The 27,753-nt window shown below is 36.9% G+C and overlaps 1 protein-coding gene across 5 annotated transcripts in view; it reads right to left on the reverse strand.

Moving 5' to 3' along the window:
- MYO9A (myosin IXA) overlaps positions 1 to 27,753 on the reverse strand; it is a 290,547-nt gene that overhangs the window by 161,912 nt on the left and 100,882 nt on the right. For all 5 annotated transcript variants that reach the window (XM_066277973.1, XM_066277974.1, XM_066277975.1 and 2 more), the window contains 7 exons: positions 26,747 to 26,844; positions 21,766 to 21,892; positions 12,408 to 12,497; positions 11,195 to 11,311; positions 7,686 to 7,820; positions 6,416 to 6,537; positions 572 to 713 (listed from right to left, as the gene is read on the reverse strand). In XM_066277973.1, coding sequence (XP_066134070.1) covers positions 572 to 713; positions 6,416 to 6,537; positions 7,686 to 7,820; positions 11,195 to 11,311; positions 12,408 to 12,497; positions 21,766 to 21,892; positions 26,747 to 26,844 — 831 coding nt within the window. The remainder of the gene's footprint in view (positions 1 to 571; positions 714 to 6,415; positions 6,538 to 7,685; positions 7,821 to 11,194; positions 11,312 to 12,407; positions 12,498 to 21,765; positions 21,893 to 26,746; positions 26,845 to 27,753) is intronic.

Genomic DNA, 27,753 nt, shown 5'->3' on the forward strand with positions numbered 1-27,753 from the left:
CAATACTCAGGAAAAAAAACACATGGCTACACTAGTCTCCATATTGTCACTGTCTTGCTTGCGAAATTATCTTAAATGGCTTAAACATCAGGGGTTGAAAGGTAACAGCTAACTAATTACAAACAAGAAATGGACAAAATTATGAAGATTTCCTTCCACAGGAGTTAAAAAGCTCTTACTATATTCAGTAAGAGTGCAAGCTCAAAAACACCTAATGGTGCAAGAAGACATGAAGCTTCTTCTATCAGGACTTATGGACGCAGAGAAAAGAAAAATTCAATAAACGATACAGATCACCTACTGGGTGAAAAACATACCGATACTATCTATTCTTTCAGAACTAAAAGGCTATTAGAATGGACTGACATAAGCTTTTGTATGTAGGAAAAAATCAACAGAAACATCACTTAAGTCAGTAATATCTTACAAAGTAGAAATCTAAATTTTAGTAGTATCTTTATAATAATGGCTGTAATTGTTACTGATGAAGAGCCTCCACATCTAAAGAGGGTAGTGTGGTATAGTTAAGAATATACCTCTACCCTAAAGGCTTATTCAATATAATACTGACCTTTACCCCGTATTTCACTTTCCCAGCATAATGCTTTATGGTGAAAGCAGGCTCCATCACAGCTGGAAATTCAATGTACGTATTCTCTTCATGTTGGTGCTTAAATTTGTCTAGCAGTGTTTGATTTGTAGCCTGTGGAAAGCTGAGTTAAAAACAAAAACAAAAACACTAAAGAAAGATACTGCAGTTAATACAATCCAGGAGTAGTCAACCTTTTTATACCTACCACCCACTTTTGTATCTCTGTTAGTAGTAAAACTTTCTAACCGCCAACCGGTTCCACAGTAATGGTGATTTATAAAGTAGGGAAGTAACTTTACTTTATAAAATTTATAAAGCAGAGTTACAGCAAGCTAAAGCATATAATAATAATTACTTACCAAGTACTTTATGGGAAGTTTTCACTAAGTTTGGCAGAATAATTCTTCATAAAACAACTTACTATAGTTAATCTATCTTTTTATTTATACTTTGGTTGCTCCGCTACTGCCCACCAGGAAAGCTGAAACGCCCACTAGTGGGTGGTAGGGACCAGATTGACTACCACTGATATAATCTCTTGTAAAAAATACATTATAAATCCACTGCCATCTAACACAAAAAGTTTTTATTTTTATTTTATTTATTCATTTTAGAGAGGAGAGACAGAGAGGAGAGAGAGACAGAGAGAGAGAAGGGGGGGAGGAGCTGGAAGCATCAACTCCCATATGTGCCTTGACCAGGCAAGCCTAGGGTTTCGAACCGGCGACCTCAGCATTTCCAGGTCGACGCTTTATCCACTGCGCCACCACAGGTCAGGCAAGTTTTTATTTATACTATCTAATCTGATCTTAACAAGCTAAAAAGTGAACACAACAAGAATTGAGGTTCCCGTGTTAGAGATGAGGAATCAAAAGTTGTGATTTTCCCAAATTCATACTGTAAAAGAAGATAACTGAGAAATTAACTCAGGTCTTTAAGTGTTTGGCTTAGGCTACAATCTACTTCCCTACTGTAAGAACCATAGGATAATAAAAACCATATCATATGTTATTTGGGACCAAGACAATCTGACTTTGGGTGATGGGTATACAACATAACCAAATGTCAAAATGATCTGAAAATGTTTTCTCTGAATCTATGTACTCTAATTGATCAATGTTACCCTGTTAAAATTAATTGTCTATATAAAATTTTAAAAATAAATAATAAATAAATAAAATTTTTCTACAATTGTGCTTTTAATCATGTGCCTCCCCTACTCAGGAAAATTTATGGATCATCAAGGCACAGTGACAGAATCCAACAAGCTCCTAAAGTCTAGACTTAACAAATCTCTACAAATTTATGCAAACTTACATCTCTAGGTAAGGGTTTATTTACCTTCTAAATTTCTGAGTAATCAAAGTGCTTGTGATTTATTTTTCTACTACTTTTAAATAGAGAAAGAAATGCTCAAAGAAAGTAGGACAGACATGAGAACAATTTCTATTCCAAACAAGGACAGATGAAAAGGAAAGCCTTCCCCAAGTCCTGCATTCAATTAGCATTTGTAGATACATACACTTCATTGTAGATACATTTGTAGATACATACTTCAAACAAAAGAGCTTGGAACAAAAACAAATCTGACAGCACCGCTCATTCCAAAGCTCTTCCTCTAGCTATCTGCAAGGGCAGTCTCCGTGTTTCTATGCATATGCACACTTCTGGAACTGTCAAAATTACCAGTGCCTGCATACCTCCTGCTGTGCTTCTACAGAACTAAGGCTAGGTGGTGCCACATCAGCACTATTTACAGGTGCCCGGATAAGTCTTAGAACAGGCAAGACCAACAACACACTGTCCAAAATGAATGCTCTTATCTTAACTTCAGTTTGTTAAGATGAGATTCTAATTCAAGTCTGGGGTGAAAGCCTAAGATTCTCCATTTCTAACAAGCTTCACGGGGCTGCCAGTGCCACTGTCAGGTAACACTCTGAGTATAGTAAAGGCTGATGACACTTAACATCCTATCCCTGCCTAACATTGCTTCTACTATCCTTCCTTTCTAAATTCTATTCTGCATACATACGTTATAATCTATCTCAAAAAATGGTCCAAGGTCAAAGAGCCAGTAGATAGTGAGACAAGATTAAGCAAGACTTCTGCTTCAGAACCATGCATCTAAAGCACTACAAACAGACTGAATGAAGAAGGCACACTGCTGAATAGGTATTTCATGTTATATATGCCCACAAAATATTTTTAGAGAAAAATACTCAGTCTAAATGATTCTCAAAATGGCTCTTCCAATATTTTCAACCCCTCCTTAGAGGTCCACGGCAAAGGAAAAATATGTCATGCCTTTGCACCTACTGGGATATTCAAGTCCAGAGAAGAAGGTGGTCCATTCACAAGAAAAGTAATAACAGGACTGACTCATAAAGTGAGATTAGTTAAGAATTTTTATGAAGGATTGAATATAGAAACATAATTGAAAGGATGACTATCAAGAAGTTATTCACTCCAGTCTCCTATCTACAATACCCTGACAGATGATGCAAAATAATTACTACAGTGGGCAATATTTTTACTTTACGAAGCAGTTGCTAATTGGCCCTAATAATTAGAAAGTTCTTCCTTATACTGAGTCAAAATCAGTGCCACAGACTCCCCTCTACCCCCCGCCGAAGTGAGAAGTGGGGAGGCAGAGAGACAGACTACCGCATGTGCCTGACCAGGATCCACCTGGCATGCCCACCAGGAGGCAATGCTCTGCCCATCTGGGATGTTGCTCAGTTGCAACTGGAGCCATTCAAGCACCTAAGGCAGTGGCCATGGAGCCATCCTTAGTGCCCAGGCCAACTTTGCTCCAATGGAGCTTTGGCTGCAGGAGCGAGAGAGAGAGAGAGAGAGAGAGAGGGGGGGGGGGGGGGGGGGGGGAGAGGGAAAGATGGAGAGAGGGGGAGAGAGAGAGAGAGAGAGAGAGAGAGAGAGAGAGAAAGGAGAGGAGTAAGGGTGGAGAAGCAGATGGGTGCTTCTTCTATGTGCCCTGGTGGGGAATTGAACCTGGGACTTCCACACACCAGGCCAATGCTCTACTACTGAGCCAATCAGCCAGAGCCAACCCCACAGGCTTTTGGGTAATAGCAAAGAGGTGACATTCCCTTCATTGGGCAATATTTATATCTGTATGAGGTAGCAACTTTGTATAAAAGATGTCTTTGCATAAAAGATGTGCACTAGATAAAATCTGGTTAAAGAATGATAGGATAGACAAGACTGTTTTACTCTACAATTATCCACTCTACAATTATATATCCACTATCTCAATTGCTGTTAATAACCACATTATCATTTGTCATCATTTCCTGTTTGCGTGCCAGAAAACTGATGACCAAGGATGTTAACAAATTTGCCAAGGTTACGTACAACCTTGAAATCTTAATTCTACAGCCTAAGTAGTATCGGGAAGCAACATAGGACAATACGTAAATCGTAAGCAAAAATACCTAGAAGGTTTAAATCTTAAGTCAATCATTTATTACCTATATGATCTGTTTGTTTGTTTCTTTCTTTCTTTTTTGTGACAGAGACAAAGAGAGACACAGAGAGGGGCAGAGATGAGAAGCATCAATTCTTTGCTCCAGCACCTTAGTTGTTCATTGACTGCTTTCTCATATGTGCCTTGACTGGGCGGGGGGGGGGGGGGGGGGGGGGGGGGGAGGGGGGGGGGAGCTACAGCAGACTGAATGATCCCTTGCTTAAGCCAGCGATCTTGGGCTCAAACTGGTGAGCCTTGCTCAAAACAAATGAGCCCGCAATCAAGCTGGTGACCTCAGTGTTTCAAACCTGGGTCCTCCACGTCCCAGTCTGATGCTCCATCCACTGTGCCACTGCTTGGTCAGGCATGATCTGTTTCTTGAATTGCTTCATGTAGCTTTGTTCTTTTTGTCACCATAAAAGAACTGCTTATCATTTCTGTATCAACCACAATGGTTCTCAACACTGAATATCAAAAAACCTATTAAACTTTCCAAAATAAAATACATCATCATCAAAATAAATAAATATATAAAATACAACAGAGATAAAGGTACACAAGCAGAGTTGAGAACCACTAACCTTACAATTTTATAAAAGATGATGTATGTTTTAGGGCACATACAGCAAAAAACCCTCAAAAACTTCTACACAACTGTAGCCATGAAATTTAAATATTTTTGTGTTGACTGCATTTTAATTCATTAAGATTGATGGAAATCAACTAGTGATATAGTGGGAAGCTGGTAACTGTTTGCAGTCTCCTTTCTAAAATATTTTTCATTCTGCCATATTTACTCTATATGTCCATACAGTCATTCTGTGTGTCTACGGCATATCAGTATGGTAACATATAACTTACCCAACAAACCAGGATATTCTGAGGGTAAAAATAGACACTAATAACTAAACTGCACAACAGTTATAAACTTTAGATTGTCCCACATAAACATTATATGCAAAAATCCTACCTGATAATAAATCTCCAATATTTTAGGTTCCAGTTTAATAGGTAAAGTATTATCAAGTGATCTAATTCAATTTCAAAATCCTTTACTAATAGGTCACAGAAAATCTACAAACTCTCCATCACCTCAGCATCTCAAGTTCTAAATCTGCCATCTCTTAGGATAATTTAACTATAAATAATAGTTTATAGCCTGACCAGGTGGTGACACAGTGGATAAAGAGTCAGGCTGGGACACAGAGGACCCAGGTTCGAAACCCTAAGGTTGTCAGCTTATGAGTAGGCTCATCTGGTTTGAGCACAGCTCACCATCTTGAACCCAAAGTCGCTGGCTTGAGAAGGGGTCACTCGGTCTGCTGTAGCCCCTGGGTCAAGGCATATATAAGAAAGCAATCAGTGAACTAAGGAGCTGCAATGAAGAATTGATGCTTCTCATCTCTCTCCCTTCCTGTCTGCTGTGCCTATCTGTCCCTCTCTCTGTCTCTCTCTGTCACACACACACACACAAAAAATAATAAAATGAAATAAATAATAGTTTATAGAGCACTCAGAACACTCTGAAGGATGCTCTGTGAAGCTTGATTCCTGAAGCTCATATGCAAGTATGATATATTAACCAGGATGTTAAATACTTGGTATATGTTGCCACTTCCCACCTGCACAGATGTGGTAACATCACTAATCAATCATGTTTTCTACTAAATATGAAAATAGCAACACACCTCATACACAAAACTCAATCCAAGAAGAGAGAAACACACAACGAAATACATTAGTGCCAGCAAATTTAACATCAAAGTAACTCTGTAAAAGTAATCTGGAAAACAGCCTGACCAGGCACTGGCGCAGTGGATAGAGAGTCAGACTGGGATGCGGAGAACCCAGGTTCGAGACCCCAAGGTCACCGGCTTGAGCGTAGACTCATCTGGTTTGAGCAAAAATTCACCAGCTTGGACCCAAGGTCGCTGGCTCAAGCAAGGCGTTACTAGGTATGCTGTAGCCCCACGGTCAAGGCACATATGAGAGAGCACTCAATGAACAACTACGGTGTCGCAATGCGCAACGAAAAACTAATGATTGATGCTTCTCATCTCTCTGTTCCTGTCTGTCTGTCCCTGTCTATCCCTCACTCTGATTCTCTCTCTATCTCTGTAAAAAAATAAAATAAAAATTTAAAAAAATAAATAAAAGTAATCTGAAAAACAAATTTTAAATTAGTTCAATAGTAAAGTCCATCCAATTTTCCTCGACACACACACACCAAATGCATACAAGAAAACCTCTGATTCTTTATTTGATAACATAAAAAGAAACTTCAGGACTTAGACATAGCCCACATGGCCTATGACAAAATTGAAAAGAATCATACTCACTTGCTTTCTTCATCTAAAAGATGAAGCAGCCCTGTTGGTTTCTTGCTAATAAGATTTATGCAACAGGTATTATCAATATAATCTATATTGTGCCAGGTGATACCTTCAGCTCTATATTCCTCCTGGGAAAATAACATATTAACAATTTATTCATCTTGCAGAAAATAATAAGTACATAATAATAAGGACTGAAAAACTTTTAAGTTTAAAAGAACAGTTTGAAGTTTTTCCTTCAAATCACTAAATATAGAAAGAATATGTAATTTCAATTATATAAAATCTAAATACAGTGTATGTTTCCTTTATTTTAATTTTTATATAATTTTAGAGAGAGGAAGGGGGAGACAGAAAGAAAGAGACAGAAACATTCATCTGTTCTTGTATGTGCCCTGACCAGGGATCAAACTAGCAAACCTGCACTTCGGAACAATTCTAACCAACCAAGCAGTCCAACTTGGTTTAAATATGGTGCTACAATCTCGACCTGCTACTGACTTCAAATTCAGCTTGGAGAAAAGACAGCCCTCCCCATTTTTTTCACCCCGCATTTAACCAAAGAATCCTCGTGGAAACTGATGGCTCATTCTTCCTACACTAATCAATCTGAGCTTCTCAAAAATATTATCTAGTAACTAATTTTTGTCTCTTTATAACTGTCCTGTTCTCTATATCTACATTCTAGAGTTGATTCTGGAACCCAGAGATCAAGCAAGCATTCTTAGCATTACATAGTGACCAAGCCTATGTCACTGATTAAAAATCAACACCACCAACAGCAACCCAAAACAAACCCACCCATTTTTCATTCACAGTGCACTCAAACAAGCGCCTATTATTAAATCTACTTGGGGTCTATAAAAAAATAACAACTCTGTACAATATAGCTCAAAACCTATGGTCTAATATGTCACTTGTTTACACTAATACAAAACCTAGAATACCTGTACTAAAATATAAGATATAAAATGCTTAACATGCCTTGGATGGGTAGCTCAGTTGGTTAGTGCATCATCCCAATATGCCAAGATTGTGGTTTGAACCCAGTCAGAGCACATACAAGAATCATCCACTGAATGCATAAGTAGAACAAATCAATGTTTCCCCCTCTCTCTCTCCTTCTCTCGCTCTCTAAAAATCAATAAATTTTTTTTAAATGTTAATAAAAATTAAAAATAAAATGCTTATCATGACTATGACTCAATAATGTGTGTGTGTGAACGAGGGGGGTGAAGAAGTGGCGGGGCAAACACACACGCATTTAGGTACTCACTTGCTCCAATTTAAAGATATGCTGATTAAAGTAGTGTTGTAAACGTTCATTAGCAAAATTAATACAGAACTGTTCAAAGCTGTTATTTTCATAATCTTCAAAACCAAAAATATCAAGAACACCAATGGACAAAGTCTGTAAAATAGGAAAAAAATTTTGGTTAAGGATGTTCAAATTTATTTCATGAATAATATTTACAATATAAGAAATAAAATGCTCACGGTTCTTCTACAGCAGTGGAGAGCAGATATTGGGGGAGCCAATGTTGACCCAAACATACCACAAATAAAAAACATTTAAGCCCAACCAGGTGGTGGTACAATGGACAGAGTGTTGGCCTGGGACACTGAAGTCCCAGGTTTAAAACCCCAAGGTTGCTGGCTTCAGTGTGGGCTCATCCAGCTTGAGCACAGAATCAAAGACACAACCCCATGGTTGCTGGCTTCAGCCGAAAGGTCACTGGCTTGAAGGCCAAGTTTGCTAGCTTGAGCCCAAGGTCTCTGGCTTGAGCAAGGGATCACTGGTTCCACTAAAGCCCCCAGGCAAGGCACATATGAGAAAGCAATCATGAACAACAAAGGTGCTGCAAGGAAGAATTGATGCTTCTTATCTCTGTCCCTTCCTGTCTGTCTCTATTTGCCCCTCTTTATGACTCTCTCTCTGTCTCTGTCTCACACACACACACACACACAAATAGCAATTTTACATATAAGATAATCGGGTAATAAAAAGAACATTTCTTCTTTTTTCTTTCTTTTCCCATGTTCCAGTACTTGAGGGTAAAACTGGTGGACACGACGCCGAGAGAGCTGGAACCCTTTCCCTCTGCCTCAGCACATTACAGCAGTGGTTCTCAACCTGTGGGTCGCGACCTCGGCGGGGGTCGAATGACACAGGGGTCGCCTAAAGCCATCGGAATTTCCCTGTGTTTTGGTCGTTGGACCCCCGCCGGGGTCACGACCCACAGGTTGAGAACCGCTGCATTACAGGGACCCGGACAGCACGTCCAATCCCCACCAAGAACAGGAGGATTAAAGATGACATTTCTAATTATCCTGAAAAGGTAGACTGTTGTATAAAAGTTGTTAGAAAATAAAATTAAGTAGAAATAATTAAATATCTAAAATCTGCCATATTAAAAATAAATTCTGATTGGAAAAAGGCCTGGACAAAACAAAGTTATATTCTAAAAGTTTGAGAATATTTTATAATATTGGGCTGGAAGAGGCCTTCCTATGTAAGAAAAATAAAGAAATAAAGCCTAGGACAATAAAGAAAAATAATGATAGAATTAAATGCTCAAAAATTTAAAATATGTGGGCTTTAAAAACATAATAGAGAAAATAAACGTCAAGAGAAAATATTTCCAATGTATGTCAAACTCTAAGTCTCTGCAACATCCATAATATCTTATTCCTAAAAAGGAATAACAAAAAGAAAAAATGAACATCATAAAAATAACAAAAATATGTAAAGAAATAATGAAAACAAATAAAATGGAGAAAACATGAGAAGATGCTCAACTTTCACCTATCAATAAAAATATTGGTGCACTAGCTGGGTAACTCAGTCAGTTAGAGCATCATCCCGAAACAACAAGGTTGTGGGTTCGATTCTGGATCTGGGCACACACAGAAAGCAACCAATGAATGCACAACTAAGTGGAACAAAAAATGAATGCTTCCCTTTCTCTCCCTTCCTCCATATCTCTCTAAAATCAATAAATTAAAAAAATTAAACATGAAAATTCTAATCATGTTCTGTATTAGTAAAGATGTAGGGAAATGAGAACTTTCACAAAATACTAGTGGAAATGTAATGGTTTTTGAAAAGCAATTTAGTAGCAGCTACCAGTATTTTAAAATATATATTTCCTTAAATCCAGCGATTCATTTTGAGGATTTTATCCTTGAAAAATGTACGGAAAGAATGTTACATTATCATTTATAAAAATAAAACAAATGTAATATATTTTTAGTGGGTTTTTAAAAAGATTTTATTTATTCATTTGAGAGGAGGGAAAAGCAGGAAGCTCCAACTCTCATATGTGCCTTGACCAGGCAAGCCCAAGGTTTCGAACTGGAGACCTCAGCATTCCAGGTCAATGTTTTATTCACTGCTCCACCACAGGCCAGGACAAATGTAATATATTTTTAATGGAGGAATTTTTTTTTAAGTGAGAAAAAGAAGATTGTGAGACATACTCTAGCATGCGCCCCAACCAGGATCTACGCAGCAACTACCATCTGGGGCCGATGCTTGAATCAACCAAGCTATCCTAAGTATCCTCAGTGCCTGAGGCCAGTGCTCTGCCAGTGGTCGGCAAACTCATTAGTCAACAGAAACAAATTTCAACAGTACAACGATTTAAATTTCTTTTGAGAGTCAAATTTTTTAAACTTAAACTATATAGTAGGTATATATTGTTATTAATTTAATTAGGGTACTCTTAAGTGCTAGCCTTTGCAGCCCGAACTCAAGGGGCCAAAGAGCCGAGCCGCAGTTTGCTGATCAGGACCTAACCAATCAAGCCATTGGCTGGAGAAGAGACAGATGGGAGAGAGGGAGGGGAAGAGATGCAGATAGTCACCTCTCATGTGTGCCCTGACCAGAAATCGAACCTGGGCCAATGCTCTAACCACAGAGCCAAATGGCCCTAATGGGGGAATTTACAGTACACATCCAAGCTATATATTACAAAGTTGTTAAAAATAATGAGGCACACATAGATACAAACCACAGACTGACATCTATCTGTCAGAGGAAATGGGGTTAGGGGGCTGGATGAAAAAGGTGAAAGAAGCAAGCAGGAAAAAAAACACCCATAACTCAAGACACTGACAACAGTGTGGTGATGATGGGAGGGAAGGGAGATGGGGGAGGTAGAAGACAGTAATGAGGGGATCAACAGTGATGAAAGGAGACTTGACTTGAGGTGGGGAACACACAATACAATATAAAACCATGTCTATTATTCTTGTACATCTAGGTTAACACACCTTTGAAATACCAGAAGAATTAATTCTCAATAAAGCACATAATCTTGTTAACTATCATGTTGCTTCCTCCCACCTTCATGTAATCTTCCTTAGTTGCTTCCTAATTTCAAATGCATAAGAAACTACAAAACTGTTATTCTCCACAGTATTTGAGATATGCTCCCCGACATATGTTGTCACTTTGGTTCAAATAAACTCGTAAATATTCTCAACAGGTTTGAACATTTCTTACATCAACAATATCATAATTGTACTTGTATGTTTAAAAGCAACACTACATGGACATTTATCTATAGGACTGTAAGCATGTAAGAAAAAAGGTCTGAAAATACACAGATTAACAGTTCCTCTGAACAAGACAATAAAACCAGAAATGAGAGACACAGCAGGGAATACAGATAAAAGATGATTCTTACTTATGACTTTAATATAATTGTCTTTTTAAATTTAATGTTAACTAATTTATTAGAATAGTTTTCTGGGGAAAATATATCATCTTTGTCTGTCTACCTTGGTATTTTGCTCCAAATCTTTACTATTAAGAAGTGCATGATTAATCCGAAAAACTATCCAGTCAAATAGGGCACTGTATAAAGACTTAGCCATGGAGTTCCTCACTGTCACAGCCTGAAAAAAAAGAAAAGGTTAGGAGTACAAGTGAAATTGGCAATAATCTTACTAAGCTATTATAACAAAGTGTGTTTTGCTCTCATTTAAAAAGGAAAGCTTACTGTCATAAATTATATATTTTCTCTCTCAATATACAATAGCCTATAATTATTATAAGTTTTCTACATTCACTCAATAATTTAGTCCAACTCAAAGAATCTAGGCTAAAACTGTCTTGAAAGATAAAGGAAAATGTAGGTCACTCAGTTCCAAATAGTTTTATTAAGCCTAACTGGTGGCAGCACAGTGGACAGTGTCAACCTGGGATGCTAAGGACTCAGGTTCGAAACCCAAGGTCACAGGTTGAGGCTCACCAGCTTGATCACAGGGTCACTAGCTTGATCGTAGGGTTGCTGGCTTGAGCATGGGATCATACACATGAACCTATGGTCACTGGCTTTAAGCCCAAGGTTGCTGGCTTGAGCAAGGGGCCACTGGCTCAGCTGGAGCCCCCGGTCATGGCACATATTAGAAGCAACTGATGAACAACTAAAGTGACACAACTATAAGATGATGCTTCTCATCTCTCTTCCTTCCTGTCTACCTTCTCTCTCTCTCTCTCTCTCATTTAAAAAAAATTTTTTTAAATCCCTACTTCTATACACCTATAACAACAATAATGGCTCACTATGGCAATAAAAGTTCAACTAGAAGCCTCAAAGGTCAGAATAAAAGAAAAAGCAAATAAAAAAAACCCGAAAACATAAGTCAGGAGAGCATGATGGGCAAAAAGAACTGCCTCAAAAAGGATAATCAATTGGGTCAAGTATTGTTCATTTATAATTCTACCTACCATCTATTCACTCTATGTTAAATATGAAACTTAAGAATGGTGAACAGATTGAGCTCTTTGAAATAACTGTAAGCCTACTGCTTAAAATCACATTCAACTTAAAGTTTCCAAGCTGATGGAAAATTCACAATCACATTTCAAGGGCCCAGAAATACTTCAATCAACACCTTCTTGTTATTTCCATTCTGTTAGAAAAATAACACAAACCCAAACTTCTAAAAATGTTCAGAGTACTTTAATCCAAAGAAAATTTATTCATACCTCTGCAAGCTTGTATGGTAAAATAAGCTTTTCTCCTACTGTCACGGTCTTCCTTGTAACTAATGCTTCAAACAGCATCTCTTCTTTAACCTATACAGCAAAGCAAATTCAAATATGATTCATAATGATGGTTTGAATTATTTATTAAAAATTCATATAGAGAAGAAATTGAGATTAGCAAATATACAATAGAGAAAAACAGAGATAATACACTGGAAATTCTGAATAGTGGGCAAAGTGTAATATTAGTCTCCAATGCACTTTACTCTCCCCACCCCCAAAAAAGAAATCAAAGGGTAAATAAAATAGATGGGTCTTTTTAAATTCAAGTTTTATCTTTGGTCATAATGAAGAAACATGTTTCATTATGCAAAATGTGGAAAATAGAGAATACAAAAAACATTTTAAGACCTCAACCATAATCCCACAACCTGGAGAAAAGGACTAAACAGTGCCGACACTGCTTCAATTCCAGGAAAACTTCACTGGGTACTAATTTATTCTTTATGAAATATCTATCTATTCTAAAACTGTGAAAGCAGGAACGAGAATGATAAACACCAAATTCACACAGCACTGTTTACTTCTGGTGGGGGTAAAGCATACAGTGAGTTTCAGCTATATACAATATTTCATTATTTGTATGGGAATGTGAGCATGCAGGTGTTGAATATATTTTCTATATGTACTGTATGCCAAAAATATTTTATAATTTAACAGAAGAAAATATGTTAAAACTAATTAATACATAAAATGGTAGAATTGATAAATCTAAATGCTCATGCTTTGAAAATAACAAAAATCTAATAACTTAGCTTTTTTAGACACTAGAAAAAAATTTAGACATTAACATAATATTTACAAAACACACAAAACAATTTTTTTTTTAATAATTAAGTGAGAGGTGGGGAGGCAGGCAGGCAGGAAGGCAGAGAGACAACCTCTTGCATGTGTCCAACTGGAATTCACCTGACAAGCACTACAGAGCAATGTTCTCCGCCCCCACATCTGGGATTGCTGCTCTGTTGCTTGGCAACTGAGCTATTTCAGTGCCTGAGGCTAGGCCAGGGAGCCATGCTCAGCACTTGGGGCCACATTGCTTAAATCATTTGAGCCATGGTTGCAGGATGAGAGGAGGGGGGAGAGAGAGAGAAAGAGAGAAAAAGAAGAGGGTGGGGTGAAGAAGCAGATGGTCGCTTCTCCTATGTGCCCTGACTGGGGATCAAACCCAGGAATTTCACACGCTAGACCATCATTCTACCACTAAGTCAACAGGCCAGAGCCAAAAAATAAATTTTAAACACATTTAATCAATATATGACCCCTAGAAAAACACAAATTATCAATGTTAACTCAAGCCAGATTTGAAAATCCTAAAAAAATTTGAGATAGCCTGATCTAGAATACAGAAGATACAGGTTTGACATCTCAAGGTTCCCGGCTTGAGTGTGGGCTCATCCAGCTTGAGCACAGGCTCATCAGCTTGAGCGTGGGATCAGGGACATGATGACCCCATGTGGCTGGCTTGAAGCCAAGGTCAATGTCTTGAGCCTAAGGTCACTAGTTTGAGCAAGGGGTCACTGGCCCAGCTGGAGCCCCGAGTCAAGGTACATAAGAGAAAGCAGTCAATGAACAACTAAGGTGCCACAACTAAGAACTGATGCTTCTCATCTTTCTCCCTTTCTATCTGTCCCTGTCTCTGTCTTGCTTAAAAAAAAATTTAGTTAACACAAAATAAACTGAAACGACATCAAATATAGTTGGTCACAGGGCTGCTGTTTTTTTTTTATTTTTAAAGATTTTATTTATCCATTTTTATTGGGGATGGGGGGGGGAGAGAGAGAGAGAACAGGGGGAGGAGCAGGAAGCATCAACTCCCACATGTGCCTTGACCAGGCAAGCCCAGGGTTTTGAACCGGCAACCTCAGCATTCCAGGTCAACGCTTTATCCACTGCGCCACCGCAGGTCAGACCGGGCTGCTGTTTCTCAAATCTTTATAGAACAGTCTCTGCTAATGATTTTATGGGTTTTTTTTAATTTTTAATTTAAAAATTTGTTTTTAATTTAATTTTTCTCATTTACAATTTATACCCATTATCTCTCTGTATCAGTTTCAAATGTACAGCATAGTGGTTAGACAAACATATACTTTACAGTGTTCCCCTGATATTTCCAGTACTCAACCTGAACGCTACATTGTTATTACAATATTACTGACTACATTCCCCATACTGTACTTTACATCCCCCATGACTATTTTGTGACTACCAGTCTGTACTTCTTCATCCCTCCACCTTTTCGCCAGCCCCTCAACTCCTCCCCTCTGGCAATCATCCATCAGTTCTCTGTATCTGAGTCTGTTTCTATTTTGTTTGTTTATATTGTTCTTTAAATTCCACACATAAGTGAAATCATAATGGTACCTATCTTTCTCTGACTGACTTATATAGCCTAATATCCTCTCGGTCTAGATTTTTTTTTTTTTTTTTTTTTTAGATAACTAATTTTAACGGAGTGACATTGATCAATTAGAGTACATAGATTCAGAGAAAACATCTCCAGATCATTTTTTTTATCTTTTTTATTTTTTTATTTTTTATTTATTTATTCATTTTTTTAATTCTTTATTTATTTATTCATTTTAGAGAGGAGAGAGAGAGAGACAGAGAGAGACAGAGAGGAGAGAGTGATAGGGGGGAGGAGCTGGAAGCATCAACTCCCATATGTGCCTTGACCAGGCAAGCCCAGGGTTTCGAACCGGCGACCTCAGCATTTCCAGGTCGACGCTTTATCCACTGCGCCACCACAGGTCAGGCTCCAGATCATTTTGACATTTGATTATGTTGTATACCCCTCGCCCAAAGTCAAATTGTCTTCCGACATCTTCTATTTGGTTTTCTTTGTGCCCCTCCCCTCCCCTCACCCTTTCCTCTCCTTCCTTCCCCTCCCCCCGGTAACCACCACACTCTTGTCCATGTCCATGAGTCTCAAGTTTGTGTCCCACCTAGGTATAGAATCATACTGTTGGTGGGAAAGTAGTACAAATATTACGGTGGTTCTTCAAAAAAATTAAGAATAGAACCCAGCAATCCCCTCTACTGGGTATATACTCCCAAAACTCAAAAACATTGGTACGTAAAAAACACATGCAGCTCCATGTTCATTGCAGCATTGTTCACAGTGGCCAAGACATGGAAACAACCCAAAAGCCCTTCAATAGATGAATGAATAAAGAAGATGTGGTACATATATACTATGGAATTCTACTCAGCCATAAGAAATGATGACATAGGATCATTTACAACAACATGGATGGACCTTGATAACATTATACGGAGTGAAATAAGTAAATCAGAAAAAACTGATTCCTTTTTAAATGCAGAAAAAATTGTAAAAGAATGGCCCAATTCAATTTTAGAAGTTGTCTTAAAGCTGGATTTAAAACCCAACAGTGATCTACACAGACCTACATGCTATGCATAATCACACAAAACACAACTAATTTTGCTTTTATTGGATAAATATTCTAAAGAATATATTACTGAATTCATGATATACTTCTATAATTTCCCAAATATTCTTAATTATATATATATAACTTGTAAAATTTAGAAAAACTTATTAATACAAAATAATTAGCAATGGGTTCAATAACCAATCTATAACATTTTTCATAATCACCTAATTGGGAAACTGATACACATGTTTAAAGAAATCATTATTCATATTGTTTTAAAAGATATTAAAATATATTCAAGAAACATAAACTTGTTAAAAACTGGACAGTTTTTGGTAATGGTGATAGCTCTAGTATCTCACACCAAGAACAGTCCACAACTACCCAGTTAAACTATTGGAGCTTGTTTGCCTTTTAATAATTTCAAAATTATCTATCCCCAAAAGAATTTAGTAAACAGAAGACCCAAAACATTCACGTGGCCTAAGGTAACTACAAAGACTGGAAAAATAAATAAAATTATTATCTTTTAATAATAATTTAATTATTATCTATTATTGTTCTAAATCTATATCATTGAACTGAATCACTTAGGAAGGAAGGAAACTAAGCTCATTTTTAACTAAAGAGTTTACATTTTGATTAAAACAGTTAATGTGCCTACTTTTTAATTTTATATCAATAAAAGCCTTACAACTGTAATTATTATCAATTATAACCAGTAGGAAGAGATCATTTTTAAAAATAACTGCTAAGAACTAACTAGAGGCAGTATATCATGGTAGGTCCTATCATATCTTCTCTAGCTCAACTCTGAAAATATCTTCTTTCTGCTTATTACCAAATCTCAACTCTGAGAACCAGTGAAAATTATATATAAAAAGAAAAAATTTTTTAAAGTTTGGGTTCTAACGTGAGATTTGTTATCAAATCACATTTGCTGTTAGCCTAACTTTGACACTGGCAAGCATCCTCACGATTGGATTTCTCCTTTTTTACCAATATCTGAGTTCTTCCATGAATGGCCTCAATTGTTCTTAGTAGTCTCTCACCAAAGGAGGAACACTGCACCAGAACCAGAAGCCTTGGTACTTGTTGAGTGCCTGAACTTATAAGTAAGATCACCGGCCACATTCCCTGTACTACCTCAATTCCAAATATTTGACTAACCTACCACCTGAAATGCATGACTGAAATACCATCTGTTCTCTGACCCGCAGGACCTTTAAAATTACAACCTTTAGATACCACACACAACATCGGGTAGAACTTCTTTCCAATGAGTGAGTCTAGTTCCAATTTAAGGTATTCCTCCCTTCTCCTATCCCTTCTGCCAGGCTACCTCATTCCATGAGAGTTAATAAGCAACACTCAGGCATGTATAAAATAATAAACACTATAAGGTGAGATAAACAAGAAAGGGGCATCCATTGTTCTCAAAGAGCACCGCCACCTTATAAGGGACACAAATTAGTAAACAATTAACTTTCTGCTACAAAATCAAAAATAAACTATGCAAAGTAGGAACTGAGGAGTCAGTTTACACCATTTAATAAAGTTAAACCTCATGAACTGGCACATAAACCAAGATTTGAAAGAGTAATATTTTAATAGAAAAAAAGTTATTTACAACTGGGGAAAAAATGGAACCAAGTTGTCCTTTAATAGAGGAAGAGATAAACTATGGTATATCCATACAATGGAATATTACCCAGAAATAAAGAGAAATGAGCTATCAAGACATGAGTAATTGATGAATCTTAACTGCATATTGCTAAGTGAAACAAGTCAGTTTAAAAAGGCTACGTACTATACGATTCCAATTATGCTACATTCTAGAAAAGGCAAATCTATAGTTAGTAAAAAGATGAGTGGTTGCTAGGCATTTGAGGGGAAGGTCTGAACAGTTGAAGAAAATTTTTAGGGAAGGAAAATTTATTTTATATGATACTGTATAACAGAGGATACACGACATGATGCCTTTGTCAGAACCCACACAGCACAAAGAGGGAATCTGAAAGGTATACAAAGTTTTAGAAAATTATTTAAGACATTGGGGGATCCCAGGGAAGAATTCATATAATGACTAGAGAATCTAACTGTATGAAAACACATGGGACAACCTTAATGACCAAGAAAGTGGGTGGGAAGAAATGGTACTGACTTAACTAATTCTGAAAATGAAGGATGTCGATAAAACTAAAGACAAAAGGAATGACACATAAGCACTCTACACTAGTTGATAAAGTCATTTCCCACAGGGGTATAGACTAACAATTCTAATACTGTTTTACAAGTACACTAGAATTAAATAATTAAGTAAATAAATGGAAGATGATGGAAGACAGGTTCCTCACTGTTAAGAGTGGGAGTTTACACAAAAGTAAGGGAAGAAAGCCAGAATGATACATGTCATATGGATTAAACATCAGCATGACCTCATCTTTATATATAGACAGTTAGATAAACATATCTGTAGATATATAAATATACCCAGGTTAGAATACACATGTATATTTCCTTACTCTGTCAGAGAAGAGGGCCTATAAAAAATTACATCCCTTCTAAAGTGAATCTGGCCTGGTAAGCCCTGACCAGGTGGCTCAATGGATAAAGTACCAATCAATGACTGCACAACTAACTGCTAACAACTAAGCAAAATGAGTTGATGCTCTTCTCTCTCTCTCTGCCTCCCTTCAAATCAATGAAAAAAATTAAAATTAATCTGGCAAAATGAGAACTTAGCTGGGAATACGAGAAATCATCATTCCAGAAAGAAAATGGTAATAAAGACCCTGATATAGAAAATAACATATAACTACAAAGAAAGAAAAATTAGTATCCTTTTCTCCCCACTCATCCAAATACCCCACCTTCAAATAATATAAAATAATCTAACCAAAATCTTATGAGGAGAAATCTCAATATAGAAGAAAAACTAGATAGAAAGGCCTAAAACATTGTACAGTCTTGAGTAAAATATTCATCCAGAGTGATCAGGCAAGAGAAAGAAATTAAAGCATTCATATTGGGGGGGAAAAAAGTAACGGTATCTATCACTTTTTGCAGATGACATGATCCTGTAGATCAGCGGTTCTCAACCTGTGGGTAGCGACCCCGGCAGGGGTTGAATGACCAAAACACAGGGGTCGCCTAAAGCCATCAAAAAATACATATTTATTATACAATACATTTTAAATAAAATATGTATTTCCGATGGCTTTAGGCGACCCCTGTGTTTTGGTTGTTCGACCCCCGCCAGGGTCACGACCCACAGGTTGACAACCGCTGCTGTAGATAGAAAACCCCAAAGATTTCACCAAAAAACTATTAGAAACAATAAACTTGGGAAAATGAACTCAAAACAATTCCTTTTACAATTGCAACAAAAAATAAATAAATAAAGTACTTAGGAATAAACAAAGAATGTGGAAGACCTGTATATATTGAAAACTATAAAAGGTTATCAAAAGAAAATGAAAAAGACACACTGAAATGGAAAACTATTCCATGCTTACAAATTGGAAGAATCAGCATACTTAAAACAGCCATATTACCCAAAGCAATACACAAATTTAATGCAGTCTCCATCAAAATCCCAATGTCATTCTTTAAAGAAACAGAAAAAATTACCAGGCTTGTATGGAACCATAAAAACCCTTGAATAGCCAAAGCAATCCTGAGGGAAAATAACAAAGCTGAAGGCATTAAAATTCCTGACTTCAAGTTACACTATAGAGCCACGATAATCAAAACAGCATGGTATTTGCAGAAAAAAGATATATACACCAACAGAACTGAACTGAAAGTACAGAAATAAAACCACATATATATGAACAAATAATCTTTTGACAAAGAAGCCAGAAACACACAATGGAGAAAAGAAAGCCTCTTCAAGAAATGGCGGAGAAAATTGGAAAGCCACATGCTAAAGAATGAAACTTGACTTCAGTTTGTCCCCTTGCACAAAAATTAATTCAAAATGGAGCAAAGACGTAAATATAATACCTCAAACTATAAATCATATATAAGAAAAAATAGGTACTAAGCTCATGAACTTTGGCCGTAGAGAACGATTTATGAATTTGACCCCAAAGGCAAGGGAAGGCAAAAATAAATGAATAGGACTATATCAAACTAAAAAGCTTCCGCACAGCAAAAGAAACTGACAACGAAATAAATAGGCAAGCCCTGGCCAGTTGGCTCAGTGGTAGAGCGTCGGCCTGGCGTGCAGGAGTCCCGGGTTCAATTTCCGGCCAGGGCACACAGGAGAAGCGCCCATCTGCTTCTCCACCCCTCCCCCTCTCCTTCCTCCCTGTCTCTCTCTTCCCCTCCCACAGCCAAGGCTCCATTGGAGCAAAAGTTGGCCCGGGCGCTGAGGATGGCTCCATGGCCTCACCTCAGGCGCTAGAATGGCTCTGGTCGCAGCAGAGCGGCGCCCCAGATGGGCGGAGCATGGCCTCCTGGTGGGCATGCCGGTGGATCCCGGTCGGGCTCATGTGGGAGTCTGACTGCCTCCCCATTTCCAACTTCAGAAGGAAAAAAAAAAATAGGCAGCCTACTAAATGAAAGATGATATTTGTAAACAAGAGCTCTGATAAGGGGTTAATATCCAAATATATAATATAAAGAACTCACAAAGCTCAGCAACAAACAAGCAAACAATCCAATTAAAAAATTGGGAGACAGCTCATAACAGACTGAACTGGGGTTGGGTTGCATTTTTCAGGGATTCAGCATGGTGTTGGGGCCAACTTGGACTTGGTGAACATGTTAAGGATACTACTCTTTTATGGATTCTTGCTGTATTGGCCAAGAGTTTGCTTAAAGGCTTTAATCACTGTAAAAAAAAAAAATAGAAGACTGGATAAAGAAGATGTGGTACATATACACCATGGTTCACTATTCAGCCATTAAAAAAAAATTAAAAATAAAAAAAAAATTGGGAGAGGATTTTAAAATGTATTGTAAAATAAATATGTATTTTCCGATGGCTTTAGGTGACCCCTGTGTTTTGGTCGTTCGACCCCCACCAGGTCGTGACCCACAGGTTGAGAACCGCTCTGTTAGACTGACCATTATCAACAAGACAGGTAACAAGTGTTGGAGAGGCTGTGGAGAAAAAGGAACCCTCATTTATTGCTAGTGGGAATGTTAATTACTACAATCATTTCAGAAGAAAGTATGGTGGTTCCTCAAAAAATTAAGACTAGAATTACCATATGACCCAGCAATCCTCTGGTTATCTACCCAAAAAACTTGAAAACATTGGTATGTAAAGACACATGCAGCCCTATATTCATCACAGCATTATTCACAGTGGCTAAGACACGAAAAAAACCAGTGTCCCTTGATAGAGGACTGGATAAAGAAGATGTGGTACATATATACAATGCAATACTACTCAGCCATAAGAAACGATGACACAGTGACATTTACAACAACATGGATGGACCCTGAGAACATTATACTGAGTGAAATAAGTAAATCAGAAAATGCTAAGAACTATATGATTTCACACATAGGTGGGATATAAAACTGAGACTTATGGACATAGATAAAAGTGAAGTGGTTACCAGGGGGAAAGGAATGTGAGGCAGGGGGAAGGGGACTTGAATGAATGGGGAAGTGGGAGGGAGTGGGGGGAAGGGTGTAAAGAGGGACAAATATAAGGTGATGGAAAATGACTTGACTTTGGGTGATGGGTATACAACATAATCAACAGTTCAAATGCTATAGAAATGTTCGCCTGAAACCTATGTGCTCTTATTGATTAATGTCACCCTGTTAAAGTCAATTTTCTAAATAAAATTTTTAAATTAAACAAAAAAAGTTACACAAAATAAAAACGGAGAAGTCATCCAGCATTTGAAATGACAATTGAGAATGTAATCACTCACTTCTAATAATTCCGAAACAATAGGCAGAACTTCAAGATTGCAGATATCTATGGAGTCATCTCGGTATGTCTTCTTTTTGTAACAAATATTACCCAAATGTAGTATTGCTGAGAGAAGACAGAAAATCCTGCAAAAATAAAGCAACAAATTACGGTTTGTTTGTGTGGCATTTTCTAAGCTTATTTCATTCCCCAAATTCTAATCTAGCAATTTAGTACAAATATGAAGTAGTCTTCACTAAATAAGAAATATGGGAAAAATAATTTTAACTAAAATCTATTGAGTGTTCACTATGGCCAGGCACTGTGCAAAGTGCTTTACAAAACCTTAATTTCAGTATTGTACCTATCAGTTGTCAGGAAAATTGTTTGAAAGGGACTTCTTGCTAGTGTTCGAATATTGTATTACTTGTCAAACAGAGTTATTTCAAGGCAACTTCCTGCTATTATCTGAACTTGCTGGAGAGTTTGAAAAGTTCATGCCTTTCTAAACACTTTCATCATGACTGGTATGCCCTCTCCCTATACTGTCTATTTCAGATCAACTGAATCAGAATAAGGTCCTGGAATCTGTATTTTTTAACCAAGTAGCCTAGGTGATTTTTAATAGTAATTGTATTTAAGAAAAGCTTTCCTACATCATTTTATGGCACTCTTAATAAATGTTTTTTTAAAAACAGCCTAAGGCCATTGGAGTATATTAATGGTTATCAGGCCCCTACTGTGAAACATCTACATCTGGACTCTTCCTACTGTCCTTCCCTCCTATATCTGAGGAACACATGCACCTCTTCCAGTCAATAAACAATCCCTCCACGTGTGCTCTCCATCCCATGAACTCCAGTTTACTTGGAAATATTATACCTTTTCCTACCTCTCATTTGAATCTATAAGAACTTTCTATCAAAATAATCTCATCTTCACATCTCTTTAACTTTAAAAAACCCATCTTATAATCTACATCTTGTCCTTCCCTTCACAAACAAGTGTTAACTTATAGTCCTTGTCTTTGTTTTATAATTTCCTTATTCATTATCACATTCTGGCAACTAAAATGTCTCATTGAGGTTACCAAACACTTCCATATAAATAAGAAAAGCATATTATTCCTCAACTTTCCTGATATCTCAAAGGCACTGAACACAATTGAGCATCTAAAACTGAACACAACTCCATCTAAAAGCCATTCTTGGAAATCCATATAGACACATATCTTCATGCCTTGACCAGTTTATTTCCTTAGGATAAATTTATTCCACTTAAGAAATTTTAACTGTGTTTTCCTAAAATTAGGAAGTATTCTAAATAAAACAAAGATACTGCTTTAGAAACCTAAATTTAATAACTATAATTTCAGAAATCCTTAATCTACATCTAATTTATAGGTCTAATTTCTCAAATAATTAAAAAAATTTTAATGATTCAATTAAAATACAAGTCAATTATAAAGGAATAAATCATAAAATTAGTCTGGGTTAAAGTAAAGAGAAAACTATCAACTAAAACATAAAACTAATGGAAGTCAAAAGATATAAAAACACTAATTTCTGAGCCATTTTAAAAAAAATATTTTTAGCTAGTTTCTATGTTGCTAATTACATTGTTTCAGAATTTGAGTTCAAAAATCAGCCCATTGGCCTGACCAGGCAGTAGTGCAGTGGATAGAGCGTCGGATTGGGATTTGGAGGACCCAGGTTCGAGACTCTGAGATCGCCAGCTTGAGCGCGGGCTCATCTGGTTTGAGCAAAGCTCACCAGCTTGGACCCAAGGTCACTGGCTTAAGCAAGGGGTTACTCGGTCTGCTGAAGGCCCATGGTCAAGGCACATAGGAGAAAGCAATCAATGAACAACTAAGGTGTTGCAACAAAAAACTGATGATTGATGCTTCTCATCTCTCTCCGTTTCTGTCTGTCCCTATCTATCCCTTTCTGTCTCTGTAAAAAAAAAAAAAAATCAGCACATTGTTTCACACACAAATACGTGATGCATAGACTCCAGCAATAAAAACATCATATAAGCAAACCAATAGACTATAATTCAATATAAAAGAGATCAATAAATATAAGAATCCCTGTTCTCAATATAACCTTGCATCAGGAGATAACAATAAACAACCATACGATAGGGCAGAATATCTTAAAATACAGAACGCAGAAACAATGTACAGTTAAAATGGTAGGACATGAAGAGACTCTAAAGCAGTGGTCCCCAACCCCCGGGCCACAGACTGATACCGGTCTGTGGGCCATTTGATACCGGTCTGCAGAGAAAGAATAAATAACTTACATTATTTCTGTTTTATTTATATTTAAGTCTGAACAATGTTTTATTTTTAAAAAATGATCACATTCCCTTTGTTACATCTGTCTAAGACTCACTCTTGACACTTGTCTCGTAAGTTCGACAATTATATTTAAAAATACCACCGTTTTGCCTGACCTGTGGTGGTGCAGTGGATAAAGCATCAACCTGGAATGCTGAGGTTGCTGGTTCAAAACCCTGGGCTTGCCTGGTCAAGGCACATATGGGAGTTGAAGCTTCCTGCTCCTCCCCCCATTCTCTCTCTCTCTCTCTCTCTCTCTCTCTCTCCCCCACCTCTAAAAAAATGAATAAATAAAAATTTAAAAAAAAATACCACCGTTTTTACGCAGATCGCATAATTTTATTTTGTGCATTTATCCGTTCCACCCTAAAGGCCAATCCATGAAAATATTTTCTGACATTAAACCGGTCCGTGGCCCAAAAAAGGTTGGGGACCACTGCTCTAAAGCAAGTATGTCTCAATTCAAATGCCAAGTACGTATTATGTATTAGGCTGCCTGCAAGGTTGTACTAAAAAGAATTCTGGGGTGGATCTAAGTGCAATAGAAAAGAATGTTGTGATTTATTAGCAGATTCAATCATATTCACAGCATGTACACATGACAATCACTCTACCCAAAAAATAAAATTATTTGAATGAGTGAAAAAGAGATGAAGATTTTTCTTTCATGAAATAGAGAAAATAGTGAATGTTCAGAATACAATACCAATGTTTTTGAGAATATTGGTCTAGTTAAAATGCAAAACTTGTGTTAGGAAAATATCTGATGATAATATTTGAGCAATAGAAAAGGGTTAAACTGAATGTAATGCTACTAGGAATATAGTATTTTAAGTGGTTTCCAACATGGGAGATTGTCACATCAGAAAGCACAGAGGACAACCTTTAGTGTGTAAGAAGTAAAAATCGCAATTCTGACATGTTGTGTATCTTACATCATCTTAAAAAAATATAATTAAGTTTCACTACTCTTTAGCATATTGACTTGACACTTCAGTAGGTATCAGTCAGGTATCAGATAGAACAAATACAGTAACCTAGGGGAAAAACATAAGTAATGCAGCATGAAGGAACTAACAGGGTACTCTCATTTATTTAGTAATTTTCAAGTGAACTGCAGTTTATGCCATCAATTAAGTAAGTTTGCATATTTGCATATTATTTAGTTTTAACTTATCTTTCATAAAAAAGTCTAGCAAATAATATGTTAATTGAAGATTCATTCTAATGTTATCACAAGCAAACAAGAAAATGGCAAAGCTGGTATTTTTCTCCTCCTGGTATGAGATTTAAAGTTGACAATATAATTAGATCTGACATATTTATCTATACTAATTCCCTCCTCAAAAATATAGTTATGCTACAATTTTTTTCTGGTGAGAGTCAACATTATTTGTGTCTTTAATTTTAAGTATAATTTAATTCATCTTTTGCTCAACCTCTTCTATTATTATTTTTGTTTATATTTAATAAAATAGGTTTAGAACAATTGTAAAAATTAACAGAGGAAAATCATGTTTTACTGATAGGTATATATGCTTTAATAATGTTAGAGATCAATGATATAGAAGACAAGAAGCTATAAAAAATAGTGTTATAAAACAACAATGTTTGCCTGACCAGGCTGTGGCGCAGTGGATAGAGCGTCAGACTGGGATGCCGAGGACCCAGGTTCGAGACCCCGAGGTTGCCAGCTTGAACATGGGCTCATCTGGTTTGAGCAAAAGCTCACCAACTTGAACCCAAGGTTGCTGGCTCGAGCAAGGGGTTACTCGGTCTGCTGAAGGCCCAAGGTCAAGGCACATATGAGAAAGCAATCAATGAACAACTAAGGTGTCTCAATGGCAACAAAAAACTAATGATTGATGTTTCTCATCTCTCCATTCCTGTCTGTCTGTCCCTGTCTATCCCTCTCTCTGACTCTCTCTCTGTCTCTGTTAAAAATAAATAAATAAATTAAAAAAAAAAAAAAAACAACAACAATGTTTAAGGAAGGCCCATAAAGAGGCTTGAGAGGCACCAGAGAAATCTTACAATTATATGCAAATATTTATAGACATAAATTTTACACGAAGAAGAGCTCCTGCTTTCAACTGATTCTCAAAGAATCTCAAAAAATTTGACAGAAAAGGAATTTAAAACAAGTCTTTTAGAAAAAAAAAATTTTTTTTTAATTGAGAGGCAGGGAGGCAGAGAGAGACTCCTGCATGCGCCCTGATTGGGATCCACCTAGCAAACCCCTGCCAGGCGATGCTCTGCCCAGCTAGGCGACAGCTCCATTGCTCAGCAACTGAGCTATTTTAGCATGAGGTGGAGGCCGTGGAGCCATCCTCAGCACCCAGGACCAACATTGCTCAAACCATCGAGCCATGGCTACAGAAGGAAAATGGGGGTGGTGCGAGAAGCGGACAATCACTTCTCCTGTGTGCCCTTACCAGGAACTGAACACAGAATTTCCATATGCCAAGCTGATGCTTTACCATTGATCCAACTGGCCAGGGCCAAAAAATAAATTTCCTAAGCCATGGCTAAGATGAGAAAGGTACTAAATCAAAAATATAGTAAAACTGTTTCAAAGGATTAAGATAAGGGAATTTTTTAAACACACATAACAATTTGTTCTCTATGGAGGGTATAAGAATATAATAAGTAAACTCACTGTCTCTGTGTCTTGGGAAGAAAGCCTACCATTTCCATGGCCAGTTGTAAGCGTTCAAAGTCATGCTTCAAATCTTCCCCTTCCACTGTGAAGCAATCCTGCTTAAGAAAAAAGAAAGGGAAACAAAATAAGATTGCTTATTTAAAACTAACATAAACCACTCAGAAATACAGTAATTTTAGATAGGTACACCAATGCATAAAAATTAGAGCTGGTGAATACTCAGACATAGTCAAATTCATTAGACCTCTTATCTTCTGCAAACTAAACACATACTTACCAAAATACCATGAAGTTTCCATTTTTCTCCCTTTCACAATCATTAAAGCAAAAATCTCAAAAGTAACATGATACCAATTTTGACTTTTAGTAGTTCTGAATGCTTTCGAGACCCAAAGCATTCAAGAGAGTTCAACTGCACAAACAAGTACTATTTATTCAACAAATATTTAATAAATTCCTACATATATGACAGGCACTGAACTAGATCCTCTTAAAAATAAATTTTAGAAGACGTAGTGATTTAGTTGATAAGTGGAATACAGATTTATATGATATAAAAACGTTCATGTTATACCATTATTTGATAAAATATAAATAGCTCCTAATGAAACAATATAAATATGGTAATCAATCAGCAAAAGAAAAAAAGTGTGCGCTACCAGATTAAAAAAAAATATTCCTTGTTTAGAGTAACCAAAAAAAAGTTAAACATTACATTGTACACTTAAGTCTTTAAATCCCTTTACTATATGTTTTCAGAGTCTATTACACTTCCATTGTCAAAAACTTCCTAACATGTACTCACTTTTGTAATGCCTATCATCCCACAGAATGTTGTATCAAACACTCAATAAACATATGCACTGTTATCTGCTATATTCACTTCTGATCTCTAGTAACAAGTCAGGGCCAAGAAGAAAGTTACTATTGAAATAAATATATAATCACTGAATTAATGAATAAGAACTGAACTGAATGAAACATTCCTTTGAGAAATAAAGTGC

Source organism: Saccopteryx bilineata, chromosome 4 (genome assembly GCF_036850765.1).
Source record: "Saccopteryx bilineata isolate mSacBil1 chromosome 4, mSacBil1_pri_phased_curated, whole genome shotgun sequence".
Lineage (NCBI taxonomy): Eukaryota > Metazoa > Chordata > Mammalia > Chiroptera > Emballonuridae > Saccopteryx > Saccopteryx bilineata.